Raw genomic sequence first — 20277 nt, 5'->3', positions numbered from 1 at the left:
ATAGTCTAGATCCACCGATATATTGTTGTATTCTCGTGTTGTGCATTCCGTACACATACACAAGTAGAAATTTGTTTAGCGGTTTCTTGAACCACAATATTTCGTGCCTATGTAAGTAAATCTAAACGCTGTCTAGCTTAGATTTGAGTAGTATTTTCTGATGAGTTCGAGGGTCTTAGATTTGGTAGATACTCATGATAATAGACGAGTCGGCAGTCAGGTTTGTGATGATGGTGACCATGTTTATTGAACTACGACGGATACCGGATATATCGGATATCGTATATCGTAACATCCCCCTTCCTCTGGAAAGATTGGGAATCAGTGAACATCACTGATCGATGATTATTGACATATTGCTTTGATAACAATACTTTTGGTAGTATGCAAGTTTTGGTTATTTGCTTCCTAATAAACTTTTTCCAATCAGGTTATATAACATAAAATCTTGATTTGTTTTCAATACGTTTCTTTTGTATTGTATTCACGAATGAGTATTTAACTGTCTATATAATTATATCGTTCCACTTTCAACTTCACAGTTGATCTGCAAGATTGAACATAGTTTTGATATAACTCGATCCCTTTATAAAATGGATTTCCAAACGAAACATGTTTGGGCTAGCATCTGTTTAGACTTATAAACATTATGCTTGTCATACCAAAAATACTGTACAATGATTATACATACATATGAACAATAAACTTCTTAGACTACATTAAACTAAGCGTCTTCTGTGTTCTTCTTTATCTTCTCTCTTCTTTGAAGAAATTTAAGAGTTCAGTTTCAATCTTCAAACATGTATCTCGCTGGTGTACGGATGTTGCGTCCATATCTTGTTGTGGTTGGCGAGTTTGATGTTGGTCCTTTAGATTGAATGTTCTGAGTTTCTGGTGTTGGCTGATGGTTGTTGCCATTCTGTTGTGGTGTTTCTGCTTGAGTAGATGAAGTGTCGTCTTCGTCGAACCTAACACGCTTTGGAGTAGGGTTGGTTGACGATGGAATCTCCCTCAGGTGAGATCGGTTTCGTCTCAGGATTCCTCCGTTAGGTGTTGATACTTCATACGACCTAGGCTCGTCGCAGACTTTGGATACTTTGGCTGGTATCCAAGTATGATCTTTGGGATGTAGGACTCTGACTGGTTGTCCTACGTGGAGTGGTGGAAGATCTGGACCCGCATGTCGATCGTGCGTTTCTTTCATCTTACTCTGTCGATTCAAGAGATGATCAGTGGTGGTAGATTCTCTTGAAAGATAATGACTTGGCAGTGTTGTTCTGATGGGTCTTCCAAACAACATCTCTGCAGGTGATCTCATGTGACTGTCAACGGGTGTTGCTCTTAGGTGTGACATAGCCAGTTGACTGTCTTGGCCAGTCTGTGAACACTTTTTCAACAGATTCTTGACGGTACGAACCATTCTCTCAGCTAGTCCGTTGGATCTTGGATAGTGAGGTGAAGAGGTTGTATGGGTGATCGACCACTTCCGGCACATGTCCTTGAAGTGCTTCCCGACAAATTGTGGACCGTTGTCGGATACGATCTCCTCTGGTGGACCAAATAGACTGAAGATTCCACTCATCACGTTGGCTACTGCAGCACTTGATGTGTCAGTCAGCTTGTAGACTATCGGATACTTGGAGTAATAGTCAGTGACGAGTAAATAGTCTTGTCTGTTTAGCATGAACAAATCTGTTCCTAGTCTAGTCCAAGGTGCTGAAGGTACATCATGGGGAAGCAACGGCTCTTTCTGCTGCCTTGCCTGGTGTTCCTGGCATGCAGCACATTGCTTTACGAGCTGTTCAATGTCCTTGTTGATGTGTGGCCAGAACACTGTCTCACGAGCTAGTCGTCTCGTGCTCTCGATTCCCATGTGTCCAAGATGAAGTTGTCTAAGGATATCTTCCTGAAGTGTCTTTGGTATGATGACTCGACTTCCTTTGAAGAGTACTCCTTGAGATACTCCAATCTCATCTCTGTAAGACCAGAATTCCCTGAGGGATGTCGGCAGCTCCTGAAGAGTTTCAGGCCAACCCTGAGTGACTGTCTGCCACAATGACCTAAGAACAGGGTCATTGGATGTTTCCCTCTGGAGTTCTGTTCTCTTGTGTTGTCCGAAGAAGATCAAGTCGATTTGATGAGTGTCTTCTACTTCGGAGCAGATGGATTCCACTCTGATGTCTAGTGGAACATCGCGTGCTTCCTTGGGGTTAGGAAGACGGCTCAAGGTATCTGAAAGAATCATTTCTTTCCCAGGTCGGTACTTGACTTGGCATCTGTATCCTTGTACCTTGATCAATAGTCTCTGTAGACGAGGTGGTGCGCTTCTTAGAGGTTTCTTCCAAATTGTCTCCAAAGGCCTGTGATCTGTTATCACAGTGAATTCCTTCCCGAATAGGTATGTATGGAATCGGACGATACCAAACACTAGGGCTAAGGTTTCCCTCTCTATGTTCGAGTAGTTGGACTGTGCATTGGAGAGACTTTTGGATGCAAAAGCTACGGGTTTGCCATCTTGGAGCAGGCATGCTCCCAGCCCTTTCATTGATGCATCTACCTCAACGGTTGTCTCTTTCTTTGGGTCAAAGAACTGCAGGCATGCACCCGATGAGACTGCGCTTTTCAGGCTGTTTAAGGCATGTTCGTGATCCTCGTCCCAGACGAATGGAATTTCCTTGTGAAGGAGTTCACGAAGTGGTGCTGACTTCTCTGATAGATTAGGAATGTATGGTGCTAGGTATGTGAATAATCCTAGGCATCTCTGAACATCTTCCTTGTCCTTGGGTGAAGGCATTGTGTTGATAGCTTCAACCTTGCTTGGATCTGGGAAGATTCCAGATCTTGTGTACATGGATCCAAAGTAGCTGATAGCTTCCTTCTTGATAGTACACTTGGAGCTGTTGAACACGAGTCCTTCCTGTTTCGCTGTCTCCATGAGTAAGTGGAGATTCTTGTCGTGTTCCTCCTCTGTTTTCCCGACAATGGCAATGTCGTCTGCGATACATACGCAGCCAGGCACATTCTGGACGATCCTATCCATGTGTTGCTGGAAGATGTCTTGGCTTGTGCATAAGCCGAAGGGTAATCGTTGGAAACAGTATCTTCCAAATGGTGTTCTGAAGGTGGTCAGGTCTTGGCATTCCTCTGCTAGGTGTACTGACCAGTATCCAGCTTTTGCGTCTAGCTTGGAGAAGAATTGAGCTCCTGCGAAGATTGGTTGGATTTCTTCCAAGGTTGGAATTTTGTGTGGACACCTTTTCAAGGCATCGTTCAACCTTCTGGGGTCAAGACATATCCGTATGGATCCATCTTACTTCACAACGGTGGTCATCGAGCTACACCAATCTGTGTGGTGTTCTATCTTTCTGATGACTCCTTGCTTCTCCATGTTATCTAGTTCGGCTTTGATCTTGTCCTTCAGGTGGACACTGCACTTTCTAGGTGCATCTATGGTGGGCTCTGCATCATCTTTCAGATGCAGCATTGCTTTCCCGCTAAAGCTTCCTATGGCATCAAACTGATCTGGGTATGTTTGTTTGAGGTCACTAACACTTGTGATAGGTGTATGTGTAGGTGTGTCCTTGTGCATTGTATGGATTGTGATAATCCCGAGATCTGTGCAACCTAACAACCCTAAGATAGCTGGTCCATTCACGTCTGCTACGTAGAATGTATGTGTATACCATTCTGGACTCTTGTATCTACACTTTATGTCTAGTGTACCAACGCATGGTATTGATATTTCGCCATATGCTACTAGCTTTACTGGTGTACGTTTCACTACTTGCCTCCACTTGTCACCATATATTTGTTTGGCTGTGCGTACTGTGATAGTATTAGCGCTTGCCCCAGAGTCTATCTTCAGATATAGGTAATGCTGACCTGATTTCTGTGGGCATATGATGTCAATGTTTGCAAAAGCTACTGTACCCTTTGAGTTGATCACTGTGTGTGTTCCGATCGTGTGTATGGTGTCAAAATGTTCGAAGTTTGATGGATCTGCTGATTGTTGATGTTCATGATCTGTGCTAGTATTATGTTCAGTGTCCATTTCACTTATCGGTTTATACTTTCGACCCTTTGATTTTGATCGTGATTGGTTACCGTGTTTCGGTTGACGGTCATCAGATTTATGGTCATCTGATCTACGATCTGGTTTTCGACTTCGATCGTTCTTAGCCTTTCTACAGAACTTGGCCCAATGGCCCTTTGTGTCACAGGCACGACACACATCGTGGTACGCAGGGCACTGACGAGGTTTGTGGATACGTCCACAGTTTCCACACGTCTTTCGTCCCTGGTTCCGCTTGAATGAATCTATGCTTTCTTTAGCCGGCTCAAGCGTTTCTAGGCATTTTCTGCTCGCCGCAACTGCCTCGTATTTTCGACCCTCTACAAGAATTACATCGATTTGATATCCTTTAGGCTGGTCCAATAGGAATTTCTGGAATTCTAGACTTGGTGTCGAGGTGATGACTACCTCCATTATCCGCTCGGCAAGCTCGGATTCCTCAAAATCGCATGTGTTGGCTTTGTCTCTACATCGAGTAACGAATGCGTCAATGCTCTCATCTTGTCTCTGCCGATATCGCATCAGCTCGAGACGATGGACCCGAAAATTAATGTTTACCTTTATTTGTTTCTCAAATAATTTCCACAGCTCTTGTGGTTTTTCTTGGTCGGCCTCTGATAGCCCAGACGCATTGATTCTGCGCAAACCTTCGTTGCCTACAGCGATTTTGATTTTTATAGCCTTTTTTTTGTTTTCAGTTATTTCTTGATCTGCCAACACAAGCTCCATTCTCTGCTTAAATAGCTTGAACTCTTCGGGTAGGTCTGGTACCTCCCAGTTCATCTCTGGATACTTAGTACTCATTGTATATGTCACGTGTGCGTATTGGTTACGACAGATTATATGAATGAGTGTAAATCTTTGTGTTGTTTATCTTAGTGTGAACAGGTCCTAACCGGCTGGTGTTGATAAGGTTCGTACACGTAAACCTGTGTACGCTCTCACACCTGTGTGAATGTCATTAGGTGTCTCATGCAATGAAAATGTTGATCACTCTCACTCAATATGTCCGACAGTGACAATTCCTCACACACCAGATATTATTGTCAATATTATCTGAAAACAGGTTTAATGTTCACACCTCTGATTTAGTTTAATTTTAGATTTAAACTTTACTAGTTAAGTTATTATGCAGACCCCTGTGTCAGTGATTGAGCACAGTTATAACTTGATTAGGCTATTCTGAGCAGGCTTTATGAACCTTAATATGCTCATACACACATCACCATTCACGTACGAGTTCATCGGGATTATGCAGTAGCATCAGTGTCTCGGTACACTGTGCGGTATGTACGATGCACGTACTATGCATACGAAAACGTGCGACGTGACAAATCGCTAATCGACGATAATTTTGCTAATTATACTTCCCAACTGTCGTGAACTGGATCAATTGTGTCTTCAAAAATCAAACTTGATTTCGAAGATCCCAGCAGCTGCCACCATGATGAGTTCGAGGGTCTTAGATTTGGTAGATACTCATGATAATAGACGAGTCGGCAGTCAGGTTTGTGATGATGGTGACCATGTTTATTGAACTACGACGGATACCGGATATATCGGATATCGTATATCGTAACATTTTCTTGACTGTTATTATTCATGCAGTGTGAATGATATTTAACTGACTTGTTTTAGTACTGTTTTAAGTTGTACTGAACAGCTAGACTCCTGATATTTCGAGACTTGTATTCAGCGGTAATCATTAATACCATAGTGACTAAGTTGAGTCTCCTTTACATTAATGTGCTGTTGGAAGTTATCTATGTTTGATTATTAATAGTAACTACCAAGGGCCTAGTGATAGTTTAATTGTCTGTCACTGTTGAGATAGACAGAAGAGGTTTCTGATAATTCTGTAATCATTGTATCTTATGTGAAATTATAGAATATAGAACCAGTTTTTAACCATAATCAATTTGTCTGGATGTGATCATTTATTAAGTGTTTTCTTGTCTGGAGGGATACTGCTTTTTAGTAGTTTAATTAAAAAAGGGAATTATGTGGGATTACTAGTTAACACGCAACATAGTCCATACCCCATGTAGTTTTCTAAAATACCAAGTATACGTCGGGTTAAACAAAGTGCTTTTTTGTCCTTCTGCAAATTAAGTGAAAATAAATATAAATAGTGTCATAACTGTCACTCTAAATCTACATGCCACAAGTATTCATAATCAAAAGTGCATGTATATCGCTTTTTAAATTGCTGTTGATGTGAGTTTTTGTTTAAAATGTATACAGATACGTCGAACCGAACTTATTTAAAGTGTCATAAAATATGACAATGAATACTTTACTATAAAATAGGGCTACTAAGCCAACAGGCTATCTATTTCAAATCAGTAGCCGACCTAGAATTCTTTTATCCGGGCCTCTCTCACGAGCGACAATAAAATTATAAAAAAACACTTATACATTTTCCCGTATCATAAACTTGTCTTATATGACATACATCCGCCCCACCCCTCCAAAAATGCAAATTGTATTTTTTCCCATTTATTTCATTTGAGAAATTTGGTGCATGAAGAGTGACAGACAGCTCTGGCAGAGACGGTCACTCTACAAGCTAATAACATAATTCTCATTTACAAAGCAAAAGAAAAGAAAGGCTGAAGGAAGAAAACAGATAGATTATATATTTTTGATTTGGCGGCGCCAGGGACGGGGGGGGGGGGGTCATAAGAATCCATTTTACTCTGCTGCATAGTACAAGTATGGGAGGTTTTTTTCTTCCCATCCCTCCCTAACACGTCCTTATTATTTTGGATTTAAAAGTGCTTTTGATGACACAGGCAATAGCAAAGTTAAAGTTTATATAGTTATTTATTTATAATTTATTGAACCTTGTATTTTGTTAAAGAAAATTGAATTTCAAACTTTAGTTTGTATACCTTGAATGAAGGAGATTTAACTTTGATGTAATCAACAAAAAATAGTTGAAGAACATTGACATTGCTATAATAAAGAATACAAATGTAAATGGGATGTGTGTATGTTGTTATATTGTATGCGTTGTTGACAGTAATGAATATCACCATGGGCAGATAACATGTGCAAAGTGGAAATAATGATTACAGTAATAACTTTATCGGTTGTCTTTGTAAACTGGCCTTTTCCCAGGATAAAAATAGCTGGATACTATTATTACCTCCTCCCCCTCCCCCACAATATATATAATTATATACGACTAATATATACAAATAATAATAAAATATTATCATTGCAAAATAGTTTAAGAATATATTAAATGAAACTTGTTAAGGTCCTGAAGTGCTCCATAATGGTTAATTTAAAAAAAATACCTCCCCCTCCACCTCAACACACATACTTACAAACCCATTTAGATAGAGGAAATGAAAGAGAGAAGGTGGGAGGGAGAGAGAGGGAGAATAGGGGAGTGAGAGAGAGAGAGAGAGAGAGAGAGAGAAAGGTTTGGGGAAAAGCCTATTTAACTTTTTGTCTGTAATATGTATATAGACCTAGATATGATTTTGTTGTGATAGTAGGAAATTTGAGTGACTACCACAAACAGCAGATCAGAGTAGGAAGCGTTGTAGTCGATAGTGGCTTCAGGGGCTTCAAAGGGGGGGGGGGAGGGGTGTGGGGTGCGACACACCCCCCCCCCCCCCCCACCCCCCCCCCCCACCTACCTGTCAGGATTTCGTCGGTAAAATTGCGCTGCCGTCGGGGAAAAAAGAGAGATAAAGGGAAAGAAAAGAAAAAAAGAAAAGGAAAAGAAAGAAAGGAAAGAAAGAAAAAGGAAAAAGGAAAGAAAAGAGAAAAAAGGAAGAGAAAGGAAAGAAAAGAGAAAAAGAAAAGAGGGAGGAAAGGAAAAGAAAGAAAAAGGGAAAAAAAGAAGAAAAAGAGAAAAGGGAAACAAAAGAACGGGGGGTAAACGAGAGGAGAGAGAGGGGAGGGTAAGAGCCTGAGAGAGGAGGAGTGGGAGTAAAAGAGAGAGGGGTTTGTTGGGTGGACTTGTCTCGTCGAGGGTATGTTCCTATAATTATGTCGGGTCAGCTCTGTCGGTATTCTTGTTCGATCCTAGTGTACTATATCAATGCAGAAGTTTGAAGTTGGTGAGATGTAAAATGTTGGTCGGCCGACAAGTTATTATTTCCCTAAATGACATGTGACTTCTCTTTTTTGTTATCCGCTGTGACGACTTCAAGAGTGACTTCAACTACAATATGAGTATTTTCTCGAAGTTTCACTTTCCTATAATATCAGCTACAGAAATCAGAGGTTTAAAATTTTCGGGAAACTAAATTCAAACCAGGAATAAGAGTCAACAACGGTGCAACGAATCGTCTTCCTTTCTCTAATATTAATATGATGAAACGCAAAGAGAGAGCTTCCGCGCTTCGCGCGAGAGGGAGAAACTTCATTTGGACAAGGATTAAGAGCCGAGAACAGTAACACGAATCGTTTGTTTTTCTCTAATATTAAGATGAAACGCCAAAGCTTCCGCGCTTCGCGCAGAAGGGGGAAACTTCATTTGGACAAGGATAAAGAGTTGATAACGGTACAACAAGTCGTCTTTTTTCTCTAATAAGGAAACGTCTTAGCTTCCGCGCTTCGCGCGGGAGGGGAAACTGAATTCGGACAAGGATTAAGAGTCGTTAACAGTAATACGAAACGTTTGCTTTCTCTAATATTAAGATGAAACGCCAAAGCTTCCGCGCTTCGCGCGGGAAGGGGAAACTTCATTTGGACAAGGATTAAGAGTCGAGAACGGTACAACGAATCGTCTTCCTCCTCTAATAATCAGGGAAACGTCTAAGCTGAAACTGAATTCAATCAAATTTATTAGGGTTAAGAGTCGCGAACGGTACAGCGAATCGTCTTCTTTCTCTATTAATTTAAGGAAATGTCAAAGTTCCCGCGCTTCGCGCGGGAGGGAGGAAACTGAATTCAGACAATTTTATTAGGGTTAAGATTCGCGAACGGTACAACGAATCGTCTTATTTCTCTCATAATTTAATGAGGGGGAGAACTTAATTCGGATAAGGATTGAGAGTCTATAGAACAGTACAACAAATCGTATGCTTTTTCTCATAGTCTCAATGAAACGTCATAGCCTGGGAAAAACTGAATTCAGGCAATTGGGTTAAGAGTAGAGAACGGTTTAACAAATCGTCTTCTTTCTAAAATAATTTAATGAGACGTCCAAACTTTGCGTGGGAGGGGAAACTTCATTCAAACACGGGATTAAGAGTTGAGAACGGTACAAAGAATCGTCTACTTTCTCTAATAATTTAATGAAAGTCTAAGTTTCCGCGCTATGCGCGGGATGGGGAAACTGAATTCAGACTAGAAATAAGAGTCGAGAACGTACGGTACAACAAATCGTCTTCCTTTTCTAATAATTTAATGAAACGTCTAAGCTTCGCGCTGGAGGCCTTTCACCCCCCCCCCCCCCCCCCCGGCCAAGGAGCGCGCTCTGTAAGTGATTCGCTTGCTCACTACCGCCCCTCCAGTTGACGAAATAATTCGGATATTTATGTCGTCGAGGAAAACGAACATTTGCGCATACGCAAGTACCAACTATAGATAATACCTAGGAAAAACAATTTAGCCTTCGGCCCCGGTTTTATACTTACTTTATAGGGTTAAATTTGTAACATTAATTTGTTGAATTTAAATTTGTCGGTAATTTGTGGCTAGTTTTGTCGGTAATCGTTGGCCAGTACACCCCCTTACCCCCCCCCCCCCCAACTGAAATAGGTCTAGCGACGCCCCTGAGTAGAAGAGGACGTAATTTAGTCTCAATTATTTCAGTCCTATTTTATAGGTTATTAAACAAAATCTGTACCTACAGGAGAATTATAATATGCATACAGCGTACAAGGTTAGCTTGATTTATTTAATAGACCGGTTTTACTAACATTTTCAAATGTATGGATGTTTCTTTTCTGGGGACCATGGGACGAGTTATTCTATAACCAGTCTGCATGCATAACTTGTTGATATGTCAGGCAAACCTCGAGAACGCTTTCGTGTCGTCAATAACAACCTTTGTTTAAAAAGTATGCATACATTTGAGTATGTTAGTAAGCCGGCCTATGTTTTGTATAGGGAACGAACAAAACACCTGCAAAACAAATCACAAAACCGTCGATCTAACACTTCGTATCACACGCCCTTTATGACCCTCGCGTTTGTCGCCACGCCCCATTGAGGTATGGATAGCCGTAGTATAGTAAAGTGTAGCATTGACAAGTAAAAGAAATAAATGTTTCTTGGCATAGAGAATAAATATTTTTTTAACATTGGCCATTTGGAAATGATTTTCTACTGCACTGTGTTTGTTCTTTTTCCTTTCTTGGTTAAGAACAGCCAAGAGAACGTCAGTGAACGTTAATTGAAAACCGGCAGGGATCGTGCCGAAATGGCTTTTCATAGTCATGTCAACAACGTGCGCGCGCACAAGCGTTGCACGTTGCATAAAGTACAGGTGGTCGCAAGGCAAGGATTTGTACAGTTTGTGTAGCACGTAGCTGCTGCTAGTTCTATTCTTCTATACTCTAATTTTTATAATATAAACAGAACTGAGATCCCACATTAATATAGATTCTTTATCTTGCATTCTAAAGAACTAGGTCTATTACACAATGTCAGATATCACGGTGGCCGTGCACAAACGCTCGTTCTGCATAAAACGATAGAAATGCACACCGGTGGTGAGCCGTTGCGGATTATCATCTCTGGCTACCCCCAAATCGTGGGGACACGATATTGGCAAAGCGCTCGTATGTACGCGACAACTTGGACCCCTTCGAAAAGCTCTCATGCTTGAACCAAGGGGCCACTTTGACATGTACGGAGCCCTCCTTGTGAAACCGGACCACCCCAAGGCAGATTTGCCACTTTATTCTTGCACAATGAAGGCTACAGTACAATGTGTGGTCATGCGACCATTGCGATGGCCAGATATGCAGTGGATTTTGGACTCGTTCAGCCGGTTTCGCCAGAGACCAAGTTAATCTTCAATGTCCGTGCGGATTGGTCAGAAGTTTTGTAGAATATGACGACAAAACAAAGTTTTCAGGAAGAACGAGATTTCTGAGTGCTCCTGCCTTTTGTTTTTAGGACAGGTAAATTACCTTTTTTCTGCACTGGACTCCTAGAGTGTGGGTTACGTGGCGGAAACTTCTTTTTTAAACCAATAATTGTCAGTGTCACTGAAATTTTAAATATTGTCAATACAATGCCTAGTGGAAACAGTTCAGGGTATGATAGTATCAGTACAAGTCTTTTAAAGTCTGTAGTCAATTTCTTACAAAGTATCCTTATTAGTCTTCTTCATTTTTTGAGTGGTGACCTTTTTAAAGTGTGGTTAAAATAACAGTATCTTGTGAATTTTGTTAACATGCTTTTGCATCTGAACTAATTGTACATGTAGTCTAGACTCTATGTGAAGAAATTGCCCATGGCCATGTCAAAGCAAGATTTTGTTTTTCTAAAACAAGCTTTTGTGTACCGTATGTAGTATAAATGAAGTTTAGGATCTTTGTGGTGTAAAAATATAAGTAAAGTTAAGTTACTTTGTAAGTGTATTTTTTTAATTTTTTATTTTTTTATTGTTGAAAAAAGGAAAAACACAAATATATGTAGTCAACCTTGCATAAATCAAACTCACATAGACAAATTCTATTTCAAACCATTTCATAAGTCAAAGGTAATCACAAGTATCCCCCCCCCCCCCCCTCTTTATTGTCTGGTGGTTTTTCACCCATAAGTCCACTTTCATCTTAGTCAAAGATATATCATAGGTCGCAGTAGATTCAACTTATGCGAGGTTGACCGTATATGAGTATCTCCGTAATCCGTGTGGGGGGGGGGGGATGTCCAGTGGCATAGCTTAAGTCCAGCCGTCGAGGGCGCAAAGGCACGGGTCTTACTCGGAAAATTCATTGCAAATTTACAAGGCTGCTGGTTCAGTCATCTTTTCTCTTCCTTTTCCTTTTCCCTTTTTTCTCTCTTTTTCTCCTTTTCTTTCATTTTTTTTGTTTTTTTTTTTTTTTTCATCATCCGAAGGGGGGGGGGGGGGCTTCACCATAGTTACACTACTGGGGATTTCATTGAGGACTGTACATCATCAACAAGCAAAAAGCAAAAATGTGTAAAAACTGAAAAGGGTACCTTTGTTCAGAACATAATATGGGTATCAATTCAGGGTAGTTAAAGGTAAAGACCAGTAATGGTCATGCGATTGCATTGTGAAAGAAACGTTGTGGAATCGATCAGAAAAGTTGATCATCTAGCATCTAGCATCTGCAAGGTTCTGGAATCATCAAAATGATAAGAAATTTGGCCCATTCTTCGTAAAGTTACAAGCACTATACACAGAAAGATGTATATGGGACTACCCTATCTCTCTCACCAGACCATGAGAGAGATAAATTTACCAAATATATGAATTAGTAGGCAGTTTCCCGGCAAATTTTTATCATCATGTATTAGTCAAAACATATTCTTTCACATGATTGGTAATGAGAGCTTCCATTTCATTTTTTTGAAATTGGGGCGTTGCCAATACTGGTCTTTACCTTTAAGAAGGAATATACGTTGAAATGGTAGCACATTTTTATTTTCTTCGAATAGGGTGTAAAATACTAAAATACCAGGCAAGAACTCCTCTGTACTCTGTACATACAAAAAATTTGCTGTTAGGGCAGGGAGGTGAGACTCACATGCCCTGGTTAGGGTGCCTTTCAGATAGTGATTTCATGGATGATGTACGGTGCTCAAAGCGACTTCTTGTAAATCATTTGATTCAGTAGATTACATTAGACTCCCAGACCTGCATTGAATTATTCAGGTCAGTAATGGGACAATCCCCCCCCCCCCCACACCTCAGCCACCAGGGCAGCAGCTGCCAACCTTGTGCGACCAAAAAAAGGAATCATGATGGCAAAAAAAAGGAATTCATAAAAACAAAACTTATAACCACGCGTGACACACTTCCAATGCAGAAATGTTCATTTATCATGCTGTTTTTTTCCATACAAGCAGGAATTTTTTTTGTGGTTATTTTAGTATTAACGGCATTTTATTTATATAAATTTTATAAATTAGTTTTCAATTGAATTTGTGATCGAATCACCATTTTAGGGCAGTTGTTTGACGTACGGTACATGTTTGTTTATGAATAAAAACGTAATACCGTAATTGGGAGGAAAAACGGAGTCATTCCGGCAAAAACGGAATGGTTGGCAGCTCTGTCAGGGTGAGGGTGAGGGGGGGGGGGGGGGGGGTGGGGAGGGACATGTTAATGATATTGTGTAGGATAAGGGTCAAGTGGTAATGCCCTAGAACCATTCATATTTCCAAACACACAGGTGACACAGCCATCAAGAAGACATTGATTTACACACAGCAAAATGGCTTTCTGATATAAAATTCCAATATAGTTTTTCATTGTTTTTAGATAATACAAAGTTCCTATCAAAGATAAAAAACAAGCGAATTTCGCAGGAAGCATTCATACATGCAAACCCACACACACACCTTTGTGCACTCTCGGACATCCACACATGCAACCACGACACTGCAACTCTACTGAACATCTCCCCCCCCCCCCCCCCCCCCCCCCCCCTGGTGAATTACCACTTGGCCTAACCCCATATGAGTTGAATGCCCGTTTGGATTTATCCCACATAGTCTAATCCCATTTCGTCTACTAGTTCATCTATTAACCATTTGGTCGAAATGCCTCTTGTCTATTTCCCATTACGTCTAATATGCACTTGGTCTATCAACTCCAGTTTTAGTCCATCTGATTAGACGAACTGGTAATAGACCAAATTGTGATAAGATGTAATGGGTATAACGTGGCAATTAGGTCATCGGACGAAAGGAAAATTAGCCCAGGTGATGATTGGACCTAACAACAATTTATAGACCAAATGGGCTTAACTGTAGTGGTGTTAGACAATCTGGGAATTAGACCAACTGGCTATAACTACCCTACCCCCCAATCACACACACAGACATGCCATATCTAGAAATGCCTATTATTATTATTAAAGACAAAGTTGAGTTCTGGTCATGTGATTGCAATGTGAAAGAAACGGTGTGGAATCTATCAGAAAAGGTTGATCATCTAGTATATAAGTATTCGTGTGTATTGCAAGGTTCTGGAATCATCAAAATGATAAGAAATTTGGCCAAATCTTGGCAAAGTTACAAGCACTGTACACAGAATGATGTATATGGGACTACACGAGCACATGGCGAAAAAAACCTACCCCCCCGATTTTTACGTATTTTATGTCATATTTAGAATATGAAGGCATTTTAAGAGCCATGCTTTTCATGGAACATGTTTAATCTGATGTTCTTCCACCCTTGCATAATAACAATGATAACGCTCACAAATTATTTTTTACCTCTTCCCAGAACTCAACCTTCTCTTTAAACTTCAAACAGTAAAGAAATGTTGTGATGCAAATCTCATTGAGTTCATGCATTATATGGACAGGCTCTCTCATGCAACTGGTAAAATTATTTTTAATTATTGGTCATACAAAGCATGGTTCCACTAGTTCAAGCTCGAACTGTTTCAGGTTCAGACTTTAACAGGTATTTCAATAGGATCAATACTGTAGCCCAACTTATGAAGGATAATTTGATGTCTTGTTCTTGAGAATTCTAACTCAGAAATCAGGGTAAATGGGCTGGTTTTTGACTACTCTACACAAATTTCAAAGGGCACACAATTTGATTTGTTTTTCTTCAAAGGAGTGTTGATATATTTCATTTTAGTACTGTACATGATCTCAGGCAGAAAGGATCAATGATGAAACAAGAACAACTGAACATTGACCAAAACTAGATGGAACTTCGACTGCGCGCAGTCGAAAATGATGCCTCCGTCATAGAGCATTTTACAAACCAAAACAGAAGAAATTTTTCGAATTCAAGTCAATTGTAATCCATTAACAGGTTCTCAAAATATTGTGATTACAAGCTATTTTTGCATACATAATGAGCCCATGACCTTTGACCTTATGAACCAAGAATCTACTCAGTTCATTGGCTCTGCAAGAAACATACATGACCTAAGTTGGCAGGAATCCATCAATCGGTTCTTGAGATAACGCGATCACGAGCTGTTTTTGCATACATAATGTGCCTTGTGGCCTTTGACCTTTGACCGTGTGACCCCTACATCTAATCAGTTCATCGGCTCTGCAAGTAACATACATGACCTAAGTTTGGCAGCAATCCATCAATCGGTTCTTCAGATAACGCGATCACGAGCTCGTTTTGCATACATAATGAGCCCTGTGACCTTTGACCTTTGACCTCGAAACCCCAAAATCTAATCAGTTCATCGGCTCTACAAGATACATACATGACCAAAGTTTGGCAGGAATCCATCAACCAGTTCTTCAGATAACGCGATCACGAGCTCGTTTTGCATACATAATGAGCCCTGTGACCTTTGACCTTTGACCTCGTGACCCCAAAATCTAATCAGTTCATCGGCTCTATAAGATACATACATGACCAAAGTTTGGCAGGAATCCATCAACCAGTTCTTCAGATAACGCGATCACGAGCTCGTTTTGCATACATAATGAGCCCTGTGACCTTTGACCTTTGACCTCGAAACCCCAAATCTAATCAGTTCATCGGCTCTACAAGATACATACATGACCAAAGTTTGGCAGGAATCCATCAACCAGTTCTTCAGATAACGCGATCACGAGAACGGGACGTACGTACGTACAGACGTACGTACGTACGGACGTACGGACGGACGGACAACCCGAAAACATAATGCCTCCGGCTACTTCGTAACGGAGGCATAAAAAATCAGTCTCATTCGATCTACATGTAGCATTCAGTTCTACAGAAATATGCTGTAGACGTAGTTGAGGTCATGCGCACTGTTCCAAAACAAAAACATCAGGTGTTTTTGTTTGATGCTGATGGAAATGCCTGACGAATCTTGACGACAGCACAAGAAGGGAGAGGAACTCCTACATGACGACCAAGGTATTCCCAGCACCATCTTGCCAGCTGGCGGTGAGCCACAAGTCGGTATCTCCTGTGCAAAGAGAAAGGAAAGAAAAAGGATAGACAGCTCAAGAAAACTATAAAAACACCATAAGGACATTAGAATTATGATACTTCCTAATAACTAAAGGAAAATGCATGACATACCAGCAAAGGAGTTGGTACGGACTCTCGGAGTAAGCAGCTAATCTGTTTTCATTCTTTCCTCTTTCCACAATGAATGGTACTTGGAGTGCAGAAAGTTTGTATTGAAAAAACAAAATATAAAACGGATGTCTACAGCCTACAGGAGTTCAGTTTGTGAGTTTTATCCCCACATATTATAAGATTCAAATAAAATTCAGGGTTTTTGCTTTTGATATTCAAGTTAACATCACCACATGTAGGTAGTACATGTATACATTTCCATAGCTAAAGCTAAACTTACTCATCGTTTGCAGACATCTCGATGTCATACTGCTGCCTGTACTGGTAATATGCCACGTCTAGAACATGCTTGTCCAAGCACACCGTCTTGAACCCGGGGTGTTCTGTTATGCATTTGAGGTTGTCGTTCTCCTTAAATTTATCCATTTTTTTGATGACTTTCTCAACTTCCTTGCAGCACACGGACTCCTTCGCCGTCGGCATTGCTTCACATCCTCCGCTGCAAGAACACCTGAATTAAAATTAAAAAATGAACCAAAATGTCACTATGCTAATAAATCATGGCATAGACAAATCAATGTTTTTCTTTTATAATTCTTAAAGAAATATTATTCAAAAGTTACAAACAACTGTGCAAAGTCTTTGAATAATAACAAATTATTGCATTTAATATTGGTCATCATCAACTGCCTCCCTGACTCGATCCTCCAACTCTTTCAAATCCACTGAATGTTCATTCAGATTCAGAACTGAAGTGATCTAGTCTACATCATGTAATAAATAAATGGATGGATTGGAAGGGGGAGTAATTGGGGCTGGTAATAAATGGTGAAGGTGGGGGTTGAGTAACTAAAAGTAGGTGAGCGAGGGACAACGCTACGCATTTTACTTAATTATAGTAATAATTAGTACCGTAATATTAGGCCTAGACGCCCCCCCCCCCCCCCCCCCCCCCAATTACACCCGTAGCTTTCTGAGCTACTTCTACCTGACTTGACAATCCTGCCTGCTATGACAAACTGCAGTACCCTGGTAGCTGCTGATCTCCGATAGAGCGGAGGAAGAAGAAGAAGAAGAAGAAGCTGTATCCAAAAAGGCAGCAGTGCATGTCACTGGACGAGGCCACGTCTTACCGGGTGTCCGCCGCGCCCCGCCCCGATCGCTAGCACTCATACTCGAGAAAGCTGCTCCCTACTTCTTGCTACGAGCAAAAAAGACACTTTAGATAAAATTTAAGAAAATTCCAACACTTGCAATCATTTTCAAACTTACCAGTTGTTGTTTTCCCAATCTTTTGTCCAGGTCTGCTTTAGCTCCCTCCTCCAGAACAGGCGTTTCAGGGGCTAGCGGCTCATATTGATATGGCTGAATAGTGCCTGCAGCTGCGGCAGCAGCTATCTCTCTGAGATCTGCATCATCCGACTCTTCGTCTTCGGAACCTGACCATATTTCACTGTCAGACTCTGAACTATCATCCCTTGGATACCTATAAACTAAAGCCATGTCGGTGCCGATTACAATTATAAATCTCAGCAATTTAGCAGGAAAACTTATGAGTTAAATTACGCTGCGACACATGGACCTACTCTATATGGTTATAAATGTCACACGAACTTTTTATGCGAGCGTCGAGCGCGAAAGCAGATCTTTGTTGTTGTTTTCCATTTCCCCTCTGACGTCACTTCTGACTTTTATAGTTCATCCCGAGTTCATCCCCATAAACTAAATTTAGATGCCAAAATGCGAGTTTTTTGTTTAATTTTCATATTATAAATGTATGTTAAAAACTCTCTTAAACAAAACATGTATAGTCTAGACCCTATACATTTGTATTTTTTTTTTGCAACACTGGTTTAAAGGGCCCATAGACCCTATATCAAAAAAGCTTGAAAATTGATTCTACCCCAAAATAAACAGACAAAAATCTGTCTATTGGGGCCGAGAGTGATACAAATTTTTTAAAGTCAAGTACTAGAAATGATACAAAGATGTGAGCACAGGGTTGAGTTTGTTAATCCCTTTTTTTTCTTCTCTCCATTAATTTTTTTTTTTATTTTATAGATCTATAAAAATACTTGTTATAATAGTTCAATGAAAAATATATACAAATATCTGTTATACTTGTTTGTATGCTTTGTATTAAAGTTATTGTATAATATTATTAGACATGATTCGCTAAGTATGTAAAACTTATGTAAAAATGTATAACCTTTTTTTATTATTTGAACACAGAAATAAAATCAATCAAGCAAACAAACAAACAACATATTATGCAACGTATATTGCTGTCAATTCATGGTTAGAGGCTGAAGATCATCTTGCGTTTTTTCTCCCTTTTTTTTTTCTCTCTCTCTCTCTCTCTTTCTCTCTCTCTCTCGCATTGATCGATTCTGAACCCCAGATGTGAAGGTGCAGGTACCAAGTTTCGGTGAAGTAACGCTCGACATCAGCTATGGCGGGGCCTTCTATGCATTGGTCTCTGCTGATCAGCTTGGGCTAGAGCTCGGTAAATCCTCGGTACGGAGCATCCAGGAGGCTGCAACGGCCGTTTCCAAGGCAACCAGAGAAGCGGTGGTCCTCGAGCATCCGGACAGTCCAGATCTTGCCTTCCTCTATGGGACTATCGTTACAGATGGGGCAGATGGATGGAGCGAGGAGCCCACGACCAACGTCTGTGTCTTTGCAGATGCTCAGGTAATTGGAATTAAGATTAGCCCTTTTAATCGCAAAACATATAATGCATCAAAGTTGCCCTCTTGACAATTGCAGTGTTTTCAATTTCCTACACTATCCAAAATTCCTAACGGGAGCAAAGTCACTGAAGTAAATGTTGTATCAACTCACAGTTATTATGTGAAAAAGATTCTTTTGTTAGTTCCTTTGTAATTTACAAAATATAGTATGAATATCCCTAGAATCTGCAATTATTGCCAATGTAAATAGATTTTACAATGTATTCCATACAGTGGCGGATCCAGGGCACGTGCCCCCTTTTTACCACCCCCCCCCCCCCAGCCAAAAAAAAATATGTTAAAATCAGCCCTAAATTCGCCCAAAATGTATTGAAAAACAGAGGCGTGCCCCCCCAGCAACAAATTCCTGGATCCGCCCCTGCCATACCATGGTACCACCTACACAATTTTTCTTTTTCTTATCACTAGATTTAGAATAAATTTTCTTTTTCTCATCACTAGATTTACAATAAAGTTTGAAGTGTTCAACAAATATTTTAAATGTGATATTTCCACACAGGTTGCTTTCAACAAAGCAGACTCTGGGTTTGTGTACTTGACATTTTTAATAGATCATGTTTTTGCTTTCTATAGCTTATTTTTCAAGACCCCTTTACTTTTCATACCAGATTGACAGAAGCCCCACCGGGTCAGGGGTCACTGCCCGCATCGCTCTTCAAGTTCACAAAGGACTGATAGACTTGAACCAGACTAGAACCTTCAGGGCTGGGGTCACGGGGTCAAAGTTCACAGGGAAAGCAGCGGAAAGGACCAAGGTTGGTGACTTTGAGGCTGTTGTGGTCGAGGTGTCTGGGAAGGGCCACTTCCTAGGACAGAGTACTTTCATTTGTGAAGACGATGACCTGTTGGGAAAGGGATTTCTGGTACACTGAGGGGTCATAGGTCAAAGTTCACTGAGTGCAAAGAACCATTTTCATGCTCCTTCGTTTAGTATTAATTTGTTGAATTTTCCAAATCATTTTCATTCATGATGTTGCATCGTTTTTTGTTTTTTGTTTTTTTTAATCTTTGTTCTGTATAATTATACAATATTAATATCAATATGCTGCGCTCATTAAGGTTGATATTCATTAGGCCCTATGTATATCTTATTCTGAAGTATGATATGATATTCATTTGTACATGTATTTAAATATGTTATACAGAGATTGATTTTAAATAAAATGGCCTGTCGGAGGGTCAAAAAAATTGAAGAAAAATAAAAAAAAATCATACTGCTTTGCCGTTGAGGTAGCTGGAAAGGGCCACTTGAATCTAGAGAACATAATACTGATT

General features: G+C 40.3%; 3 protein-coding genes across 3 annotated transcripts; 1 reads left to right on the top strand and 2 right to left on the bottom strand.

Moving 5' to 3' along the window:
* Nucleotides 1-787: 787 nt before the first annotated feature.
* Nucleotides 788-4876, bottom strand: LOC115920677. The gene is made up of 2 exons (XM_030977066.1): nucleotides 3315-4876; nucleotides 788-3254 (listed from the first exon to the last, which is right to left on the bottom strand). The coding sequence occupies exons 1-2, from the start codon at nucleotides 4874-4876 to the stop codon at nucleotides 788-790; spliced, it is 4029 nt and encodes a 1342-aa protein (XP_030832926.1).
* A 5812-nt stretch (nucleotides 4877-10688) lies between these two features.
* Nucleotides 10689-19945, top strand: LOC585737 (trans-L-3-hydroxyproline dehydratase). The gene is given in 8 exon segments (XM_030976710.1): nucleotides 10689-10794; nucleotides 10797-10844; nucleotides 10847-10930; nucleotides 10933-11049; nucleotides 11052-11169; nucleotides 11874-11880; nucleotides 18659-18943; nucleotides 19611-19945. Coding segments are annotated over 8 exon segments (975 nt in total). The 5' UTR covers nucleotides 10689-10742; the 3' UTR covers nucleotides 19875-19945.
* LOC100890412 lies at nucleotides 14567-17851 on the bottom strand. Its single transcript, XM_011664797.2, has 4 exons — nucleotides 17522-17851; nucleotides 16530-16760; nucleotides 15896-16133; nucleotides 14567-14908 (listed from the first exon to the last, which is right to left on the bottom strand). The coding sequence occupies exons 2-3, from the start codon at nucleotides 16730-16732 to the stop codon at nucleotides 15992-15994; spliced, it is 345 nt and encodes a 114-aa protein (XP_011663099.2). The 5' UTR covers nucleotides 16733-16760; nucleotides 17522-17851; the 3' UTR covers nucleotides 14567-14908; nucleotides 15896-15991.
* Nucleotides 19946-20277: the final 332 nt, after the last annotated feature.

The sequence above is a fragment of the Strongylocentrotus purpuratus genome, unplaced genomic scaffold (genome assembly GCF_000002235.5).
Source record: "Strongylocentrotus purpuratus isolate Spur 01 unplaced genomic scaffold, Spur_5.0 spur5_scaffold_9, whole genome shotgun sequence".
NCBI classification, from domain to species: Eukaryota; Metazoa; Echinodermata; class Echinoidea; order Camarodonta; family Strongylocentrotidae; genus Strongylocentrotus; species Strongylocentrotus purpuratus.
This window is presented reverse-complemented; position numbering and strand designations above follow the sequence as displayed.